Genomic DNA, 21,346 nt, shown 5'->3' on the forward strand with positions numbered 1-21,346 from the left:
GGGGACGTGCGGTGCCTGGGGCGTGCGGCCCGGGCCGCTCTGTGCAAGCGAGGCTTGCCCTTGTCTGCTGGGGGTTGTCCCTTGCGGGGAACGGTGTGTGCCCGGCAGCCCTGAGCCATGTCACCAACTTGTCCTCCCCCTCCAGGCCGTGAAGGAGGAAGGGCAGGATCCCGAGGAAATCGCTGTCGCCTTGGAAGCCACGAGCAAGAAACTGGCCAAGAGAGGCGTCAAAGGTACCCGCTCGCGCCCGGCGCTGCTCGGCCTCAGTGCTGAGTAGAAAACCGATTTGGGGGGCTCTTCCCCCCCAAACCCCCCCCCCACTGGGCCGGGAGAACCTGCTTGGCGCCCGTTGTCACCCCCGTCTGACAGTCAGCTTTGCTTTTCAGCACCTGACACGTTGCTGCGTCAGGCGTTCACGCCAGGACTACAGAGACGTGTGGGTGTCGAGCAAAATGAAAATATTTATTAGAAACTACTCTCGGCGGGGCTGGTCTGGTGGCATCATGGTTAAGCTTGTGTGCACTGCTTCAGCGGCCCGGGGTTCAGGGATTCGGATCCCGGGTGCAGACCTACACACCTCTGAGCAGGCCATGCTGTGGCAGCATCTCACATATGGAATAGAGGGAGACGGGCACAGATGTTAGCTCAGGGCCAGTCTTCCTCAGCAAAAAAAAAGGAAAAAAAAATTAAAAACAGTCGGTGTCATTGGGATTAAAAAAGACCTAGTGTAATGCACGCTCTGAAGGCTGCCACAGCTGGGCCGAGCAGCCAGAGGCACCTGCTGGGCTTCCTTCCTGCTTCAAAAAATAGGTCTGGAACCGAGGAAAATGACACCCACCGGAGACCGAATAGATCCCAGCTTGCTTAGGGTCCAAAATAGACTGTCGGGAGTATTTGCACCCAGCCTCTGTTTTCCTAGTGGGGTTCTTTTTAAAAAATCGAGACGTAGGTCACACGCTGTGAGATGCACCTGTTTAAGGTGGATACTGCAGCACTTTTTAGTATACTCAGCAGGCTGTCACCACTGTCTAATTCTAGAACGTTTTCACCCAGAAAGAAGCCCCTATGCCCGTTAGCCGTCCCTCCCCATAGACGCTGGTGATGTCTAATTGACTTTGTGTTTCTAGCGGTTTCCCTGTTCTGGACGTTTTCCGTCCATGGGGCACACGCTGTGTGTCTTTCTGTGTCTGCTTCTCTCCCTGAGCATCGCATGTGCAGGTCCGTCCACGTGCGGCTGTGTCGGGGCCTCGCTCCTCTTCACGGCTGTTATCAGGCATTCTTGGAAGCGCTTCATTCCGTAACACTTTGAACCCTTGCTGCCCTCCTTGACGTTAGGTTTTGCAACATTAAGGACAGCGTAGTTCGAAACTCCTGCGCCAGGGGCTTGTGTCCTGGAGAGATGGCGCACGGACCTGGTCCGTGTCCCTTTCATCTGAAGGAGCCTCAGATCCGGGCAGCGGAGGACGGCGGCTCAGAAAGGCACAGAGACGGTGCTTTGTGACATTTTCCACAATTTCAGCTTCCTTTTTGAACAGCGTTTCCAAGCACAGCTTTTCCACAACCCGTCTCACGGGTTGGAACATGTGCATGCGTTTTGGAAGGTTATTTTTGCTTAGATTACGTAAAGGATTTACTTTGGAGTTTAGTTGGAAAACGTTGGTGTGTTTTGCTGTTTTTGCAACGGCCCGTGTTTCAGCGACAAACGCTGAGTGTCCCGCAGGCTGCGGACGGAGAGAGGCGGGCCTGCAGCCGGCACGCACGGCACCTCCCTGTGCGAGGCCGTGGGGTCCGCCGTGGCTGGAGGCCTGCGTTCCAGCAGCCGCGGGGCGACTGGGGATCAGCCTGCGAGTTTGTAGTGTCGCTGCTCACTGCAAACCGTGGAGGTTCGAGGCTTACGGGTCACAGCGAGCTCGGCTCCTGTCAGGGAATCTTCGCGTCTTTAGGCAGACGCAGCCTCAGACCCCCGTGTCTGTGTCTGAGGTCCCATCGGAGCTGCCCGGAGTTGGCCTTCTGTCCGGAGAGCTTTGGGGACAGTCTCTTCCACTGGCATAGAGAGCGTCTGTGCCTGTACGGCTCTGACCGCGAGCAGGAGGATGCTCGCTGGTCCTTCTCTCGCCTGTTGGGAGGAGTCACCGAAGCCCGGGGAAGGGGCGGTGGCAGGTCCCGCAGGTCTCCCGCGTTGAGCTGGCGTGTTTGGGAGGTGTCTGGGCTCCTGGTTAGCGACAGTGCTGGACCCTCACCGTGTCCTGGTTGATGCCAGGTCCTCGAGGTAACGTAGGAGTGACGGGGGGAATTAACCAGCCGTTCCCCAGGGTCCGTGCCGTACTCACGGGAAATTCACGAGCGACTGCTGCTTTCCATTGTAAAAAGCCACTAAACTTGCCGAGAAAAGCTTCCTCGTTGTGAAGAGGACAGTCGCTCCCCGACTCAGCTAGACAGGCAGAGGGCTGAGGACTCGTGGATGTGTGTTGAAAGGTTAAAGTTTGAGTTAGGTTTGCGTGGGATTAAAATGTGGTTTTCCGGTCTCTGTGGCCCCCTCCGCCCCTTGCTTGTCATCAGTCGTCACCGAGACCAGGCCCTGGGGTCCCGTGCTGTGGGGGCAGCCGTCTCCTCTGCATCTCTCCTTCCGTCCTGGGCGGGCCCCGCAGGCGACTGTTTGAGGCCTGGAAATGGGGTGCAATTAACAAACGTTCTTAGACCGCGTATTTCCCAAGGACGTGCCGGGTGTAGACAGCACGGGAGGTGGCACAGCTGAGGTTTCTGAGTCCCAGCTTTGGAGCTGGATCCGATTCTCCTGCGTCAGGTGTGGCGACAAACCTGCTGGCATCGCAGGGAGAGTTAAATCGTAGACATGGAGAGCGCGGGGCCCGACACGTGGTGCAGCGATGTCCCCTGAGTGATTCTTGATCAGAACGGGGAAGGAGATGCTAGAGCTGTGGACGCTGCGGGTCGCGTCTTTATCAGGGATGGAAGTTTCTTATGTTTCGTTTCCTTGTTTTTAAAAATTTCAAGGAAAGTACACATGTGAAAGTAAAACTTTCTCATCTTATTGTAACTCAGTGTTTTAAGCCCTGTTGGCGACTGCCCGAGCCGCGTCTGTCTTTCTCACAAACGCATCTTCACACTTGTGAGTATACAGACACACTCATGTTTTTTAGTAAAAGTAGATTACGTGGTTTTGGGTTTTTTTATTTTTTTATTATTATTTCTTTTGCTTTGTGGGGGTTTCCACATATCGTTAAATATTCTTTAAAAGCCTACTGTTGTTTAAGTTGCAATCCATCCTCTGCTCTACCATGGGTTTCCCAGCCTCGGCACCATCGACAGTTTGAGCTGGGTGTCGTGGCAGGTGCTGTCGGTGCCTTACGGTGCGTTGAGCAGTGTCCCTGGTCGCTGTGCCCCAGACGCCAGCAGACTCCCCCAGTTGTGGCGCCAAAAGCGTCTCCAGTCATTGACAGATTACACCCACTGGCCCGTCGAGAACCACTGGTGTCCCCGTGGGAACAGAACGTGCCCTGGGTCATTCCTTTGGACGGTTGGCCATGCGCACTTTCTAGAGCCAAAGGAACACCTGTGTTTCGAGTTCCTCGTCAGACATCGTAGGGCCTGTGCTCAGAGAGCGTTCCTGGCACACCGGGGACGCAGGTTTTTAAGGCTGTCGATGCTTTGCAGCCCAGAGTTAGCACTCGCCTCCTGAGTCTAGACGTTTCTGCGCCCCTGCCCTCCAGCCCCGTGGGAGCCCGAGCAGTAACTTGGAACGGTTCTTGTACCTTCACAGCACCCGGGATGACCACAGGCTCCGTGGTGGCCTTTGCCCTTTCACCTTGCAAAACACGGCCCCGGGCCGAAGACTGACAGCAGGTGCGATGCAGGGGAGCCGCCCGTCAGTGCCCCCGCCCGTGGTTGTGGCCGTGGTTCCTTGGTTGCTAGACGGACAGGGCACTCTGAAGTTTCTGTTGGTTGGAGACGGGCTGTGTTTGTCTTCTTGTTTTTCTGTTGGGGTGTTTGCCTTGGTTCGGCGTCGTTTTGAAATCTCCTGGAGCTCTTAGGTGTTTTTCAAAGTCAAAAGGCTTTCCATGGCATAGATTCCGTAGCGTAGGTTTCGTGGCCCAGGTGGGATGGAGCCACACGTGGTAGAGGAGCGGCCACTCTCTGTTTGCGTGTCACGTGCTCTCCCCAGGTTGAAATCTGTCGCCCCGCGTAGACTCCCTCTGAGGGCAGGACCTGAGTGCTGTGACTGAACAGCTGTTCTGTGATTAGGACAGAAGACGGAGGAAGAGGGCACGGAAGACAACGGCCTCGAAGAAGATTCCAGAGACGGGCAGGTACGTGGCATCCCCGTGGCGGTGGCGGCTGGAGGTCCGCGTCCTCGTCCCCGTCGTCAGTACCTCTCCTCCCCTTTCAGGAGGACACGGAAGCCGGGCTGGAGGGCTTGCCGGACATGGACATGGTGGACGTTAGCATGCTCGGGGAAGCCGACGCCGAGAGCAGCAGTGCCGCGGGCTTGGGGGCCGACGGCATTCTCGAGTCCCTTTGCGACAGCAAAGGATACGTGGCTGCGCAGCTGCGGGAGCTCCCGGCTCAGCTCACGGGGCACGCTGTAGGTAACTCGGGGACCTGGCGGAATGTGCCGGCAGCCCTGAGGCCCCCGGGGCTTGTGTGCTGTGACACGAGTGCGGGCACGCTGGTGCCTGGTTGACAGCACACGGCGCAGCCACCCATCACCGCGATTGCCCAAGTCCATGTCTGAACCTTGTGGGTAAATTAGAGCCGCTTAGATGCCACCCAGGTCGGATGTTAACAAGTGGATGACCGTGATCTCTGCAGTGTTGGAGGAGACGTTTGCAGTGGGATGGGAGACACTTTCTAGCCAAAAGTCGAAAATGCAAGGCCAACACAGTGAAAGTATTTCCCTTTTAAAGTAAATTAAAAGAGAACTGTAGAAAGATAAAACAAAAAAGTTCATAGTTTCATCATCCAGATAGTCCTTGGATGTTTTTACGTGTCCTTGTGGCCAAGCGCTGTCTGTAACTCAGTTCCCAGCGCCGCTTCTCGTGCTGTGGCGCAGAGCTCTGCGGGGCGGCCCTGCGAGAGCTGGCTGACAGCTCTTAAGGACTCGGCGTGCCCAGCTGCTTTGGTTCAGTGGTTTTATTTATTTACTTAAGGCCTTATCGCTTTAGACTGGAAAGAACTGCTCTCCTAGGACTGAACTTTGAACCTTAGGGGTCAAAAGTCACACGCTCCAAATGTTGCTGCCCTTCAGCCTGGGGTAGCATTGAGCAACTCGTCTGTCCTCCCCCCTCAGCGTGGTCCTGTGTGCAAGTGTTGATCGTTCCCGGAGGGTGGGCTTGCTTTCAAACTTCTCGGTTAGTGGAAGCACCCAGGTTTTGAGGTTCAAACCTAGAAAAGGGAAAAACAGAAAAATATCGGGGAAGGGGTCTTTTTTATATTTCACTTGAAGAAATAAGAGATCGTCGAATTTAGTAACCTTTAACATAGGAGTTTTTTTAATACATAGTAAACAGCGAAAAGAAATGACAATCAAGTATTTGTTTTAAACAAAACACTCCAGAAATGGCCACTTATTCTTATCTTAAAAGTCTGGCCACAAGTGAGATGAGAGGAGTGTGAAGTTTATCATTTCCATCTTGAGCTCTGCTTTGGGGATGCTGAGGCGGGCGGGGGATGCTGACAAAGCCGCCTGGGAGATGAGTTCATGGGTTCACTCAGACACTCCCGACAGTGCTGCCTCTGCGAGCCGCTGTCAGAGCCGCTGGTGTCGCCAGGCCCGGAGCGGGCTGGCAGGGAGGCAGCTGGTAGACGACAGCACCCAGCAGTGGGCTCGCAGAGGACGGTGGGCCTGGGAGGGGAACAGACACGCAGGCTGCCTGCACGGGGCGGGGGAGGCCGCGGCGTGTGCGGCGCTGTCTCCACGAAGCCATCTTCATGTCCTCTTCCAGGTGGATGGCGACGGCTTCGAGAACACTCTGGATGCTTCACCAATGGACTTCAAAGTCCCTCCGGTAGGTTACCGTGTGGTTCTGCGCCACTGGAAACTTGAGGGCAGTGGTACATTGTCCACAGCGTGTGTGCAAATGGCTCAGGAAGCATGGACGCTGCCCCCGGGGCTGGGGGTGAGGGCTGAAGGCGAACTGTCACTCTCAGGGTCTGCAGTCCATGGGGGCGGGCTCGCAACCAACGGGAACGGAACTAGAAGGGGAGAGTTGGGCCACGCAAGCTTTTGGAAGGCTTCCTGGAGGCGTCCTCTGTGGATTGAGGTCTCGTGTTGGTCAGGAGTTCGCCCCGTGAGGGGCAGAAGGGAGAGTGGCTCACTGGGGGGGTGGAGGATACGAGTGGGCCTGACGACCAGAGTCTGGGCTCAGCTTCTCGTCTTGGGGACAGTGGGGAGTTGGGGGAGGGCTTAACAAGGTAGAGATGCCTTTGTCACAGGGTTCGCTTAGAAATACTGGGTTACGTTGGGAGGAATACATTTTTCGGTCTAGTACAACTTAGAAAGCGGCGGCCCTCGCGTGGTCTCTGCCTTGACTTGGAGTCCGCCAGCTGCAGAGGCCGTTAGGTCAGCTGGCACTTGGGGTGGGCTGGCCGGACCCTGGGGGCTCGGACGGGCTCGGTGTTGCCGCTGCTTGCTTGAAAGCTGTGTCTCCCGGGGAAGTGTGCCTGCCCCGTTTGTAAGGCCTGGTGGCCTTTCTCTCTCTTTCTCTCTCTCCACAGGACGTTGAAGAGCCCCTGTCGGAGCCAGGTACTGATAAGACAAACACGCCATTGTGGTTTGAAAGGTCTCGCTGCTGTTTTTCCGAGCTGTCTCTCTCTTAAGCTGTGTTACGGTCTCGTAAATTACTTTAATGGTGGGCAATCCAGATCGTTCGAGGATCAGAGATTGGAAACCCACTCGTATCACCAGATCTGTGGCAGTGCCGTGCTGGCCTAGAGGCCGCTGTGTTTGGTGAGGGGCAGTCGTGATTTCCTCCCTCTGACCACGTAGCGTGGCATTTAAGCGATTCTTCCATGTGTTTCCACACATGAAACAGATCTTGTGATATCTTGCTGCCGGCCTTTCCGTTAGTGCAGTTGAGGCAGGATAAAGCGGTGTCAGGGCGCTCGGGACCCCAGAAGGGGTGGATCCCAGAAGAGGAAACCGTTTCTCCATGAGAATTTCCAACGTGTCCTCCCCTCCTGGACTGCGCATATCTCCCGCCGTCGGAAGAGAGTCTGGTTTTCATGTTGGACTGTTCTGTTAAAAGAAACGCGAAGAAATTTGGAAATTGAGCTGTCAGTGAACGGTGATGGCATTCGCTTCGCCGCCTCGGACATTGGAAAAAGAAGTCAGAAGCCCCAGACTTGAACAGACACACGAAGACGTTCGGGAAGCAGCCGAATGGTTGTGGGTGTTTAAATCTGTGGGGCCTTTTCTCTTCTCTTCCCTGTAGCGTAGAGGCTTGCCTAGCGGTGGTGGCAGCGCAGGTAGTGTACCCGGTGTGAGTGTGTGTCCCCGCGGGTTTTCCAATCTCTGTGTAGCTAGCTCTTCTCTTCGTGTTAGTGTGGCCGCCGTGCCCGTGCCGCATTTGTGATTGCTTTATTTCCCTGGTAATTAAACCTTGTGCCATTCTATTCCTGTTAAATCCGTAGAAAATGAGAAAATACTCGACATTTTGGGGGAAACTTGTAAATCTGAGCCAGTAAAAGAAGAAGGTCCCGAGCTGGAGCAGCCATTTGCCCAGGATACAAGTAGCGTGGGGCCAGACAGAAAGCTTGCGGAGGAAGAGGACCTTTTTGGCAGCGGCCACCCGGAGGAGGGTGCTTTAGATGTGGCCGGCGAGTCCCCGGGCCAGGCTCAGGCGAGCCAGGCAGACAGCCTGTTAGCGGTAGTGAAAAGGGAGCCGGCGGAGGAGCCGGGCGCTGGCGCGCGGACGGACTGCGAGCCTGTAGGGCTAGAGCAGCGAGCGGAGCAGAGCAGGGGAGCCTGCGAGCCCGCGGGAGCCTGTAGCGAGGAGGCCGCGGAAGCGCCCCCGGAAGCCTCGAGCCCCGAGCCCGGGGATAGCCACGAAGACGGGCCGAAGCTTGCTTTTGAAGCTTGTAATGAAGTCCCTCCGGCTCCTAAAGAGTCCTCAGCCAGTGAGGGCGCTGATCAGAAAATGAGGTTTGTTTTTTCTCAGTTTTAGACCAGACGCTATCTCCTTTTCATGGGTCGTTTAATGACACGCATAAGCTGTTATCCTGCCATTGGCCAGCCAGACTGATGACACTAGTTTACTGCTAAAGAATGTCTGATTTCTCTTTGTGTATTTTTAATGGGCGATTCGATTCCGTTTCTTTTTCTCAACCTACTATGGTTGTGTTCTTAAATTAAGCGCTCCCTTCAGCTAAATCGAATTGACTTTTAAGAATCTGACGTTGTATTTGGGGGTCAGATTCCCACTAGAAGCTTGCAAAGGTGTCTGGTAAAGTTTTATTTCAGACTAATTTTCTGGTAGGTATTCAGTTTTAGCACATATCATACTTTTAATTTAGTTCTCTTTCGTGTTTTTCCTGTATGAGTAACATTAAGTTTTGTCTCTAGCTCTTTTAAGGAAGAAAAAGATATAAAGCCAATCATTAAGGATGAAAAAGGTATGGTTTAACTCACGCGGTGGGAGCCACCTTCGGAGCCGTTATCTGGGGAGGGGGGCCTGCAGGCGTCCACAGTCTGGACCCAGTAGTTTGCTTTATTGTGGATTCCTGGAATTAACCAGCCAGTGGGCACCTCGAGAGACGAGCGTTAAACGTTGGTGAGCTCGTGTCTTCTGTGTCTTTAGCGTGGTTATCATTTATGGGGTAGTGAGAACCGTATCGCAGGACAGGAGTCTTTCTGCCCGTGGAATAATAATGTGACCAGGGTCGCAGCCACTGCTGTCCTGCTTGAGCACTGGGTGTGGAGAGGCATTCCCACTGTTGCTGACACGGGCACGGTTATCCCTACCATAAGGACACTCAGTTCCCAGGATGCAGACTTTCTGTGTCCCGTCCTGTGCGTTGGCAGCATTTAAATTCTTGAGTCGGGAGGGCTGAAAGCGGACGTAGTTAGGTTGAAGAGAGGGCTTCCGTCCCAGGACGGCCATGCTCCCTGTTAGAGCCCGCGGCGGGGCGTGACCGTGTCCCTCCTGCTCCAGGGCGGGCCGGCAGCGCTTCGGGGAAGAACCTGTGGGTCAGCGGTCTGTCTTCCACGACTCGGGCCACCGATCTGAAGAACCTCTTCAGCAAGTACGGCAAGGTATGCTCTCCGTGCGTTGCCTCCCAGCCTCGCATTGGCGTTAAAAAGTCAACGCAGGAGCTCAGAAACTGAGTTCTGGCTTTGTTGAATTGTATTGGTTCTCATTTTTGGTCTTGAAAAACAACCACTACAATAAAAAACCCCAGGGGGAGCCCCCCGCCCAGTCCTGGGTGGTGTGCCTTGTTCCTTGGGCAAGAGTGGGTGACGGGGAGCAGGTAGCTCCTTGTGGCACAGAGGAACACCGCTCCAAAAGTGGGTACAAAGAGCTACCATGTAACGTTCTCGTGCTCCTGACTGCTCTTAAGGAGGCTGCTGCCTTCTGCCCTACGCAGAACTGGGAGCGGGCGTGCCCTTTTCCTTAACCATGAGGAAGAGTCCACTTTCATCTCTTCTGACATCTTGTGTGGGTTGAGAAGTGGCACATAGTAGTGGTTTAAAAGTAAATGAACTACTATACTGCTCACAGGGGCAGGAGGAAAATCACAGAATTCAGAAGCCTTCCGAGGAACTCGAAGGACACTTGAAAGCGATTCTCCTGTCTTGGAGTTGGATAATGAAAGTGTCTTGTTCTCAGCCCGAGGGACTGCCCTGGCCCTCTGGGAGCCGTGCGGAGTGGCCCTCCAGCAGGGCGTGGGCAATTACTGCTGGGTGTCAAGAAGTCACGGGGACTCCAGGCAGAGGTTTGGCGGCTGTGCCATCCTGGCTGCCCAGGGGTTCATTGCTCAGGTCCGTGTCACCCGGTGAGGCGTTGGTGAATGCATTAGTGACAAGCAGACAGGACCCACAGGAAGCATTCAGCCGGGCTAAGAGAACTGTTAAGTTGTAACCTACCCGTTCAGGTATTTTGTTGACCTCCTTCTCGACTCAGGCCCTGATTCCAAAGCGGAAGCTGACAGATACAAGGTCCCTGGCCTGCAGTCTGCTGGAAAAATCATTTAAGAAATAAACACACAGAACACATCACAATAAGTATGTGAAGGAGAATTACAGTGTGCCCTCTGTGTGTGGTGGGGAGACCCGATTTAGGCTGGGCAGGTAGGTTCAGCAGAGCTCCCTGAGCAAGTCAGGTTAGGGCGAGGCCCGCGTGGTTAGAGTCGGCCTTGCCCATGGAGCTCAGCTCTGGACTCAGAGCAGGACTTGGGAAAGCCCTGCCGTGGGGCAAGCTCTGTAACTGAACTAACCAGAGGCTGCTGTGAGGGCCGATGGCCGAGGGCAGCGGGGGGACAGGGATGTTCGAGCTTCTCGTGGTGTCTGCTCTCGTTCGGGTTTATCTGTCGTCAGAACTGATGCCTTTGCAAGGATGATTAGTTTGATGGAAAGGTCACATGGCCCCATAATTGGCTCAGCCCCTGCCCTGGAGGAGGGGGAAGAATGTGCAGCTTCATCTCTGATGGGAGAACTGACATCCGTGTCCCTCTCCGCGGAGGCTCTGGTCCCCTTTGCCCCGGATGGGTGCTCTGGTCAGATCAGGGCTTTCCTCTGCAGGAGAGCAGTGCTCCTGCATCGCTGCGGGCAGAAGCGTGAATGTCAGGGTCTGCTGGGAACCTGGAGAGCATAGGACCCCCTCTGTCGTCTCGCACTTGGGGACACTGCGCTCTGGAGAGAGGGGGTGGCTCACTCACGTTGACCCGCTGAATCAGGTGGTCGGAGCCAGAGCCCAGGGCCCTTCGTCTCGGGCACTCCCCACAGGCCGGCTCCGCCCCACTGCTTGGATGTCCTGCCCGTGGGCAGTGGGTCCAGGGGCAATCGGTCCCCCATCTTGCTCTGTGTTTTCTCTCTCTGCTGTTTCTTCTTGGATCCCTTGTTCCTGGTTGTCTGCCACCTTTTGTATTGAGTGTTTTTTGTGATTTGTGGCTTATTATCTATAACTGGTATATATAACTAGTATAACTATGTTCTAGTTCTTTGTGTAAAGGTAGGTTGTTTATTAGATATTTCCCTTGTTTCTTGAGATGGGCCTTTATTGCTAGGAAATTCCCTCTTAGAACGGCTTTGGCTGCATCCCAGAAGTCATGGTGTGTTGTATTTCCGTTTTCACTTTTCTTATGGTAGTTTTTGATTCCTCTTTTGATTTCTTCCTTGACCCATTGGATGAGCTACTTTTTTTTAGTGGTTGCTTGTAGGAATTATGGTACAGATCTCGACTTAACCGTGGTCTGTCCCCCAGCGATGTTATCCAGTTCCCAGATGGCATAAGAACCTTACAGCAGTGCTCTGCCACGTCCCCTCCCAGCCTTTGTGGTGTTATCATACGTTTTACTTCTATTTAATAAACCACACAGTACATGATGGGCTTGTTTGTGTGTGTATGTGTGTTTTGTTCTTGTTTTTGCTTGAGACAGCTATCTTTTAAAGAGATTTTTAAATAAGAAAACACATGGGTTTTTAGTTTCCCATGTTTGCCATTTGGGGTGCTCTTTACTCCTTTGCATACACCCAGGTTCCCACTGAGTCTCTTTCTCCTCCCCCTTAAACCTTCCTCATAGCACGGGCTCGCCGATGGTGCCTTCCTGCCGCTTTCACAAGTCTGAAAAAGTCATCTCCTGCCTTCAGCTTGAAAGCTGTTTTCACCGGGTGTGGCGTTCCCGGCTGGGTGATCTTCTTCCAGACGGCAGTGCCACTCCACTGCCCTCCCGCTCCCGTCGTTTCCGCCCTGTCTGCTGTGTTCTCGTCTTTGTTCCTTAGCGCACCATGGCTCCTCTTCCTCCGCTGCCGTGCGATTTTCCCTTGATCCCTGCCGTGGGGCTGTCTGCCGCCGTGCTTTGCCTTCGTGTGTGCTCCTTGCCTCTGAGGACTCTGCGAGTCGTCCCCCAGCTCCCCGCCGCTCTGCTTTGTTTTGTTTTCCACTTTTTTTCTTGGTTTCATTTTGAACGGCTTCTCTTCCTATGTCTTCACCTGCCCTAATCTTTTCTTCTGCAGCATCCACTGTCAGTCCCATCTAGCGTCATCGTCTCCTCCAGAAGTCAGGTTTGGGTACTTTTCAGTATCTTCCGTGTGTTTACCTGGGGTGCTCAGTCATCCCCCCACCTTCTTGAACATTCAGGGTACGGCTGAAATAACTGTTCATGATCCACGTCCGCTAAGTCGATCGTCGTGTCATTTCTGGGCCTGCTCCTCTTGACTGTTTTTTCTTTTGTTCGTTAGCATCGGATTCTCTGCTGCTTGGCGAGCCTTGTCATTTAATCAGACATCAGACTTCGTGCTTTACCGTGTTGGGAGCAGGTTATTCTTGTGTCCCTGTAAATGTCCTGGAGCTCCTGCTGAGACACGGTCTGTCACTCGCTCCTCCTGGGGCTGTTAGACTTCACAGGGCCAGAGCAGCCTGTGTTCGGGGCTGGCTTTGTCCACTCCCGGGACCGCACTCTGTGAGCGCTCAGCCGATGCCCCGTGAATTTCAGGGCTCTGTGTGGCTCTTTGCTCTCTCACTGCCTTGATCTCCTCAGACTGAGCTCTGCTTGACTCGGGGTACCGCCCCCTCAGTTCCTCCTCCCCGGAGGCCCCAGGCAGTGAGCCAGGGCAGCCGCATGGCTCACCTCGTGTGCTCCCCGCTTACAGGACTCCCTGTCCTGTGCGGGCTGATGTCCGGTGTCTAAAAACCCTTGTGGCCTACGTGGCCTCCAGTTGTTTAGATTTTCCAGGCAGCGGGGGCGTAAATGCTAGGGACTTCATCCCGGCCGGGAGCGGAAGTCCACTCCACATCTGTGTCAGAGCCGTTTTAGCCGTGCCCGCAGGGATGGGTGCATGTCTGAGTGGCTAGCCCCCAGCCAGCCACAGGGACAGTGGCATCGCAGGAAGTGATCCGAGTGGGAAGGACCTCTGGTTCATTGATGAGTGTGGTTAACTGTCCTCAGCTTTTCCTGTCTGTTTTCTGTCATTCCAGGGGCTGGTCTTGTATCGAAAGCAATCGTATTTTGATAGGGCGGGGTTAATTAGAACCGCTTTAATAACTCATTCTGAGAAACTAGTTTCCAGAGAAGTAAAAACTGGTGGAAGTGGTTCTGATGGTCACTTAGCTGCTGATCACTTTGGACGCGTCATGTGCTTTCTCACTTGGAGGCGGGAATAAGGGTGCCCTTTCTCGTGAAGGTTGTTGGGGCCAAAGTGGTAACCAACGCCCGCAGCCCTGGGGCTCGGTGCTACGGCTTCGTCACCATGTCCACGTCCGACGAGGCCACCAAGTGCATCAGCCACCTGCACAGGACGGAGCTGCACGGGAGGATGATCTCCGTGGAGAAGGTGAGCAGTGCGCGCCCGTGTCCCCTGCCCAGCTCCCCCAGCAGGGGCACGTGGACCCTGAGCCGTTTCTGCCCGTGTTGTGTTTTAGGCCAAAAACGAACCAGCTGGCAAAAAGCTGTCCGACCGAAAAGAGTGCGAAGTGAAGAAGGAAAAGTTAACGAGCGCTGACAGATACCATCCTGTGGAGGTCAAAGTGGAAAAGTAAAGTGACGTTTGAACACCTTTCTCCTGGGTGGAGGGCTGGGAGGGGCAGGCGGCAGCCTCGGGGCCGGCAGGGAGCGAGCGTGCGTCCTCCTCGCCATGAACAGCCTCCCGGTCACATCCCAGGTGATCTTTCTTCGTGCTGCCACTTCCATCCTCAGCTTTCAATAAAGACGTTTTGTGAATTAACCAGTACCTAAAAAATGGATCTGCTGATCCTTAATGAGTGTTTATGTTCAGACAGCTTAGTAGCCTGTTGAAAAACATAACACACACGAAATGAAAGAGTAATATTTTTATTTCATTCTACATTCTGGGCCCTCGCACGGCCTCTCAAACCTTGGACTCGTTTCCTGAGCCAGACTGGTTTTCACGCAGCTCCTGCTTTTTATCAAAGCAACTGCGGAAACCCAGCTTTGCAAAGATGCAGCATCGTCTAAAAGGGTGCAGCCCGATTTAGTACTGAAGCGAATGGCCTCACGCGAGTGTCTGTGTGGTGTCTGACCACTGTCAAGTCGGAGACTTAAAACGCCCCAGGGTGCCTGAGCTCGCCGTGGTCCCCGGGGCTACCTTGACGCAGTGGTTTGGGAACTCCGGGTCTGAGCTACACTGTCTATAGAGGGTGCAGTTTGTTTCTTTAATCCAGATGGAAATAGGGACAGGTCTTTCAAAGCAGGCATTGCTTATTTATACTTTTATCAAAATCGCAGGTTTGGGGCCAGCCCGGTAGTGTAGTGGTTACATTCACACGCTTGGCTTCAGAGGCCCAGGATTCCTGGGTTCGGATCCCGGGTGCAGACTAGCACCGCTCGTCAGGCCGTGCTGTGGCGGTGTCCCACGTATGAAACAGGAAGATGGGCACAGGTGTTAGCTCCTGACCAAAAAAAATAGCAGGCATATCTTTCTGAGAAGGTAGTCTTTGGTGACATGCTGGATATGGCGCTGTTCTCAGCACTGAGCGTCTATTCAGTTCATAACGTCGACACAAGCTGTTTCCATGTCTACATCCACTCATGCTCTAAAAATCGAACTTTTGCTGAGACTCTGCCAGTTTCATAGTGATTCCATTTTGCTGTTTTATAGGAACGTTTATAGTCGAGTAAACGTGGCTGTGGACATCGTCAATCCTGCTAAGTTGAACTTGGTTTCTAAAGGTGTGATTGCCAGTCTTTTTTTTTGGTGAGGAAGATTGGCCCTGAGCTAACATCCATGCCCATCTTCCTCTGTTTTGTATGTGGGATGCTGTCACAGCATGGCACATGAGCAATGTAGAGGTCCGTGCCCGGGATCCAAGCCTGCAGACCCCGGGCTGCCAAAGCTGAGTGTGAGAACTTTACCCGCTACGCCACCGGGCCAGCCCCTGATTGCCAGTCGTGGTGGCCAAATTGGGATTTGTCGGCCCCTGAGCAGTGGGCATGAGACCAGCCTTTGTGTGTTTAGGAGTGAGTGCGGTCATTTTCTCAGCAGCCTCTCCAAGGAGACACGCCCTCTCGGCAGCGCTGGCCAGTTGGTGTTGGGAGAACTGGGGAGCCGTGGAGAGTCCTTGTGTCCACGGTGTTGGGGGTGCATCTCCCGCGTTGGTTGTTGGATCGCGAAAGTACGCCGTGTTTGTGGAAGAGAGGAAGGGGCATGACTAGCTCATGGTTGTCGGTGGTTCCGTTAGTCCCGGGCCCGTCCTGGCGTCTGTGCTCTGGTGGAAGAGGGAGCGGGCTCAGCCAGTGGAGGTGCCCAGCGAGGGGGCGGCAGGGCTGGGATGCAGTCCGGGCTGGCGCCCTGCCCCGGTGTGGGGACCCTTAACCAGATGATGAACTGGAGAGGTTTCAAACCAGATGGCCTTCCAGTGGATTCCCTAGGAGGTTGAACGTTTTCAGATTGGTTTGAACCATATTTTTTTCTTTAAATAAACACCTCCATTAACCTTTTCTTTCGTTTTAAGGATTTCCAGGTTTAGGTTAGCCTAAGCTGCATAGAGGGACTTTTCCAGAGAGGGGGCTTGTCCTCGCTGTCTTGGACGAGCAGCGAGTGTGTGTCAATGCCATTTGGAAAGCGCGCACGTGTTGAGCACGCTCCCACCCTTGGGGGCAACGCTTTTGGGTGTGTAGCCCTCCAGTCCTTTTCCTATATACGTATTTCTTTCTTAGAAATGACTGCTTACGTAATTAGCATTACCCCAGTTCCTTTGTGTTTCGGAGACGCCCTGGGAGTACAGGGCAGGTAGGCGGGTCTCCTGGGAGCGAGAGGGCCGTCCCGCAGGAGTCAGGGAGGCATGACGGAGCTGCCTCAGGTGGCCTTCTCTGCAGCCCTAGCTCCTGGAAGCAGCGTCTCTGCCTGTCAGGAGGGGCCGGTGACCAGCCGAGGGCTGCTGTGCTGCAGGTGAAAGGGCCCAGAGCTGTGTGTGTCCACGCGGACGGGCCTTGGGGTGTGAGCCGAGGAGCGCTGTAGAGCCCACCTCGGTGCCGTCCCCTTGCGTCAGTCTTAAGAAGTGACGTCAGTGTAGGGGTCCTCGCGGTCATGTGACCGTGCGTGTACTGCAGTCGCAGGAGCGGGAGCCGGGTGATGGGCAGTGACGGCGCGGTGGTGGTGCTCACGGTGATGCGGGGGGGACAAGTGTACCGTGGTCCCCCTGATCCACGGGGGTGCGTTCCAGGACCCCCCGTGGATGCCTCAAGCCTCAGAGAATGCCGAATGTGTGATATACACATATATGTGTGTGTGTGTTTGTGTGTGTAGTGTGCATACACACACACAGTTTCATAGTTTTTCCCTGTACGATGAAGTCTAATTTATAAAACCAGGCACAGGAAGAGGTTAACAATGATAGCTACTATTAAATAGAGCCATTATAACAATATCCTGCAATAAAAGTTATCATAGATCTTGGCGACCTCAGCATATGATTTTTTTCTTTCCTTAATAAGTCGAGAGCTTTCATCTTTTCGCTAAAGGAAGCATTTACAGCTTCTCTCGGGCGTACCCGAGTGGCCACCGTCACTGCTCTTGCGCCTTGATGGGCCGTGATTAAGTGAAATCCGGGCGACGTGAGCATAAGCCCTGCGATACCGTGACAGTCGATCTGAGACGCGAGACGACCCCTCAGGGACTGAGGGGGGGGGGTGGGCGTGCACAGCATGGACACGCGGGACCCGGGCACAGCTTGATTCCATCATGCTTCTCAGAAAAGCACACGATTTAGAATTTACAAATGGTTGGCTTCTGAAATTTTCCATTTAATATTTTCGGCCCGTGGTTGACCTCGGATAACTGAGACCGTGAATAAGGGGGCAGTCCTGCATCTGTGACGTCTGCTGTGTCTATAGCGTTTGTTTAAAAAGGAAACCAGCACGTTGTTGATTCTGGGACACACCATCAGTGATTACCTGTGCATATTTACAGTTTTTAAAATTTTTAAATGAAAAATTTTCTGAAAATGGGTATCATTTTAAAGCCCACAGCTCCATGCTGTGCAAGTTTAGGAGGGAGGCAGAGTGAGCTGGGAGGTCTCCTCTGGTGGCCTGAGCTGGGCCCACTCGTGGGGTCGAGGGGGCGGGCAGCACCGGTCAGAGGCCTGCGGGCCCGGCTTACCCGGCCTGGGCCTGAGTAAGCTCGGAGTTGACGGCCGAGACAGACGGCATGAGGGAATGGGGCAGACAGCTTGGGCTGGCGACCGTGACTTATTTCCCTGCCTTACGATCAAACCGCCTTCGGGTGGAGTGGTAGACTTTGCACGCTTGCTGGCACGTCGTGTGCCATTTTAACTCCGCCGCAGTCCGCGGAAGCTGCGAGGTGTGGCGTGTTGGTGTCCAGCGCAAGTGACCCACTGCTTCATGAGCAGGAGCCTCCTGTCCCCGTCCTGTACCCTCATTCTATCTGATGCTGGACTTATTGGAAAAAACGTTTTCCTTAGAAAACTTGAAAATAATACTCCGCACGTACAAAACGGGACACTTAATATGAGCTCTTAACAAGCCTTGCTGTGTGTGTGGAGTGTTGCCCGTGTACGCCTGCCCGCCTGCCTGCCTCGTGCATCCCTGCGTCTGGCATTGTGGGGAGACAGCCCCAGGAGCCTGCAGCTTCCTTCTGCATCTTTCTAGATTAATAACCATTAGTAACCGACGCGGGAATGGGGGCTGCATCTAGAGAGGGTCTTATCTTTAGCACGGTTTTCAGATCATCCCCATCCGCTGGCCGCCGGCTGCTGGGGGCCGTGTGCGAGTGTGTGTGTGTGTGACCCGCTCCTGTCACAGTCTCAGGAACTCGAGTTTGATAACCGTGTCTTTCAATAGAACCGTAATTAAGAAGGAAGAGAAGATCGATAAGAAGGAGGAGAAAAGGCCCGAAGACATTAAAAAGGAGGAAAAAGACGAAGATGAGCTGAAGCCAGGGCCCACCGATCGGTCCCGAGTCACCAAATCAGGTGAGGCGTCCTTTACATGCCCACGAGCAGGGCGAAGCCTGGGGACAGGGCTGGGCAGGTGTTGGAGCACGTGGGCCCGGCCAGCTTTCGGGGGAAGTCAGGGCAGCGGGGCCCCCGGTGGGGAAGCGGCCGCGGGGCTTTCTCCCCCGACACCAGGCACCGGGCGGCATCCGGGCTGCTGGCTCAGGGCCGGGCTGTGCTTCTCCTGAGTCTTTGGCAGAGGAGAGTGCGGGATGCGCAGGAGGAGGCGGCCTGGCTCCTTGTCGCTAATTCAGGTGTGCGGTCAGCTTTATCCTGCATTGATGTGCAAGCCAGCCGGCGTGCAAAACAGAGAAAGCGAAAACCTCACAACACCCGTGCCCTGGGAAGGTGACAGACGAGAGCACACCCCTGTCGGCATTTTATACAAATGCATTGTGCTCTGTGCCTTCCGATTGGCTTGAGACGCCACAGAATGTTTGTGGCAAACAATAACATTCTTCCTCTCCCAAAAAAACCCAAAAACCAGAAGCGAAACCCAACCATCTGGAATTTGCTGGAGCGAATGACCACGAGTTAGATCTTAGATGTTCGGGGTAATTGGCCGGCATTCGTGAGGGACGCGCTTTGACAATGTTCCTCGAGTGTTGCAGATCCGCCGAAATCACAACTCGCTCCAGCGGGTGGCGCCCGGTGGTCGTGTCGGGGGAGACGGGTTTGGAAGCCTTTATCGCTGTAGGAGGTGAAGGGAAGCCCCCCATCGGCTGGGGCTCCCTTGGAACCGGCAGTGTCTGATTCAGAGCACCAGGGCCCGGATTCCTCAGAGCCTTGTAGAATGTGTTGGGGGGATAAAAATCGAGACTGGTCATGCTGGGGGTTTGGTGTGGGCTCGAGGAAGCCTGCAGGGCGGGTGTGTGCATGTGGCATGGAATGTTCCCCGACTCATATCTCAGGTGTAAGGTGTGAGCAGATTGCGGGCACCTCCGTCCACGTGGGCACGGGCCTGTCGAGGTGCGCCAGCCACTGCCAGCCGGGGTGGCCTCTTGCTGGTACTGTCTCTGCTGGAGGAGAAAGAGGGGTGCAGAGGCTCCCAGGGCGTCAGTCACTCGAGTGTCTGCTTGCTGTCGGGCTGTGGGGTGCCGTGTGTTCTCAGAGGTGGTTGTTTCTTCCTCAAGGAAGCAGAGGAATGGAACGGACGGTCGTCATGGACAAATCGAAGGGAGAGCCCGTCATTAGCGTGAAGACCACGAGCAGGTCCAAAGAGAGGGTGAGTATCGCGCCCGCCCCTGCAGGCCCACCGATGTGGGGGCGCTTAGCGGCCACTTTGATTGGCGTTATGACAACAGTGCTTTCACCTTTAAAATTCTCAGTTCTTTGAAGTCGTCGGCAGGCCCGTCCTTGACTGTTCAGGTTGTGTGTACCGACAGAACACAGGTTCTAGAACTTATTTCAAAACAGTCCCCAGCCGTGTTGACTTCCCCTGTGGCCCCCTCACCGAGCCTTCGTCAGGGTGAGCCGCTCGGACAGCAGCGCCCCATCCGTAGGACGGGTGGGACCCGCTTTTCTCGTCGGAGGGCGGGGTCTGCTCTGTGCTTAGTTTCCTCGTGGTTTGTTCAGTTTCTGGAGTTGATTTTCTGATCTTCTGTTGAATAACCCAGAAGCTAAGTCCACCTTAGCACTGAGCGTGCCCCGTCACCCGAGAAGGAGCCGCGCTGCCTACCTTGGACACGCAGCTGGGCACGCTGGGGGCTTCACACTGGTTTTTCCCGCTCTGGGAGACAAGCCCTCTGCTTCCCAGCCAAAGGTTCTAGCTGGAAGGTTCTCGAGCACAGCAGAGCCCTTTCAGGGACCGCGGAGTCGTTCCTCCAGGCGCACTGGGCGGTGTCGAGACTTCACTTCAGAGCGAACATCTGGATTCCAGGATGCAGCAGTTCCTATGCTGCTCTTTCTGTGGCCTCCATGAAAATCATAAAATACAGAGAAATCTAGAGGAAAAAAGAGACACGTGATCTTACCACTCAAATAACTGATGTAAAAAAAATGAGTAGTAACGATGCGCGAACGAGCACCCAGGCGGTACAGGAAGATGCAGCGCAGGCACATGGGCGCCTCTGCCCCCGCGGCGGCCACACCCCGTCCCGGAGGGCGGCGCACGCACGTGCACAGGCCCCGCGGGGAGAGGAGCGTCCTCTGACTTGCCCTCATGCACTCTGTGCGTCTGCGTCCTGGGAGCCTCACCTGTTGAGACATACAGTTCTCCTGTTTGACTTGTTAAAAAAAAATTTTAAGTTTTGGAATAATTACAGACTCACAGGAAGTTGTAAGAGTTAGTACATAGGTCCTGGGTACCCGTCACCCAGTTTCCCCCGGTGGTTACGTGTCCTGTGACTGTCGCACACGACAAGCCAGGAAGGGGACCCTGGAGGACGGGTCGTGTGTCGTGCCAGGACGTTCTGGCACCAGGGAGGATGAGTGTGGCCGCCACCGCACTCGAGACGGAGAGAGCTCCAGCGTGTCTCCCCTTTACTGTCCACGCCCCCCAGCCCACCCCCGTCATATGTCTCTAGAAGATGTCGCTGTGAGGATGGTGTCGGCGGAGTCACGCAGCCCGTGACTTCTTGAGGCTGCTGCTTGCGCTCTGCATGGGGCCCCTGGGACCTGTCTGGGTGGCCCTGCGTCTCCCGTTCCTTCTGAAGCTGCATGTGATTCCATCTGTGGACGCGCTGTGAGCGCCCTCACTGGCACCCTGGGGACATGCTTGTCTCCACGGCCCCACGGAAACGGCTGTGGCGCCACCTCCCTGTGCGCCTCTGGCAGGCCTGTGTCGAGGCGCCGAAGCCCGTCAGTGGTGGCAGGTGCAGAGGTGTCTGCTTGTGACTCCTGGAGAACCCTCAGCAAGGTCGTGGAGACCCTGACCTTGGGTGGGCAGCTGGGGCTGGGTTCGGAACCCCGGAATGCGATCCGGGGCTCTGTGCCATGCTGGCCTGTGCACTGGGTCGCTCCCCACCCCGGGAGCTCGGGGTCTGTCTCTCCTCCCTCCCACTGCGGGGGCTGTGACCAGACCTCAGCTCTTGGCCCGTCTCGTGGACGAAGGGTGTCATCACCATGTTTGGGTGGCAGAGTGTCCTTGTAAGGAAGTTGTCTTCTGTGTCTCTGTGCCTCCCCCTGGTTTTTCGGGGGGTTTTTGCTGCTGTTATTTCTTGGTGAAGTATCTGGTCAAAGCCTTTGCTCCCCTTTCTCTCGGTTGC

General features: G+C 54.8%; 1 protein-coding gene across 2 annotated transcripts in view; it reads left to right on the top strand.

The window, feature by feature from the left end:
• SAFB2 (scaffold attachment factor B2) overlaps positions 1 to 21,346 on the top strand; it is a 29,946-nt gene that overhangs the window by 1,123 nt on the left and 7,477 nt on the right. For both annotated transcript variants that reach the window (XM_046685638.1, XM_046685639.1), the window contains exons 2-13: positions 146 to 233; positions 4,261 to 4,325; positions 4,406 to 4,600; positions 5,961 to 6,023; positions 6,733 to 6,760; positions 7,648 to 8,158; positions 8,579 to 8,628; positions 9,168 to 9,268; positions 13,355 to 13,504; positions 13,593 to 13,705; positions 17,989 to 18,119; positions 19,274 to 19,365. In XM_046685638.1, coding sequence (XP_046541594.1) covers positions 146 to 233; positions 4,261 to 4,325; positions 4,406 to 4,600; positions 5,961 to 6,023; positions 6,733 to 6,760; positions 7,648 to 8,158; positions 8,579 to 8,628; positions 9,168 to 9,268; positions 13,355 to 13,504; positions 13,593 to 13,705; positions 17,989 to 18,119; positions 19,274 to 19,365 — 1,587 coding nt within the window. The remainder of the gene's footprint in view (positions 1 to 145; positions 234 to 4,260; positions 4,326 to 4,405; positions 4,601 to 5,960; positions 6,024 to 6,732; positions 6,761 to 7,647; positions 8,159 to 8,578; positions 8,629 to 9,167; positions 9,269 to 13,354; positions 13,505 to 13,592; positions 13,706 to 17,988; positions 18,120 to 19,273; positions 19,366 to 21,346) is intronic.

Source organism: Equus quagga, chromosome 14 (assembly GCF_021613505.1).
Source record: "Equus quagga isolate Etosha38 chromosome 14, UCLA_HA_Equagga_1.0, whole genome shotgun sequence".
NCBI lineage: Eukaryota > Metazoa > Chordata > Mammalia > Perissodactyla > Equidae > Equus > Equus quagga.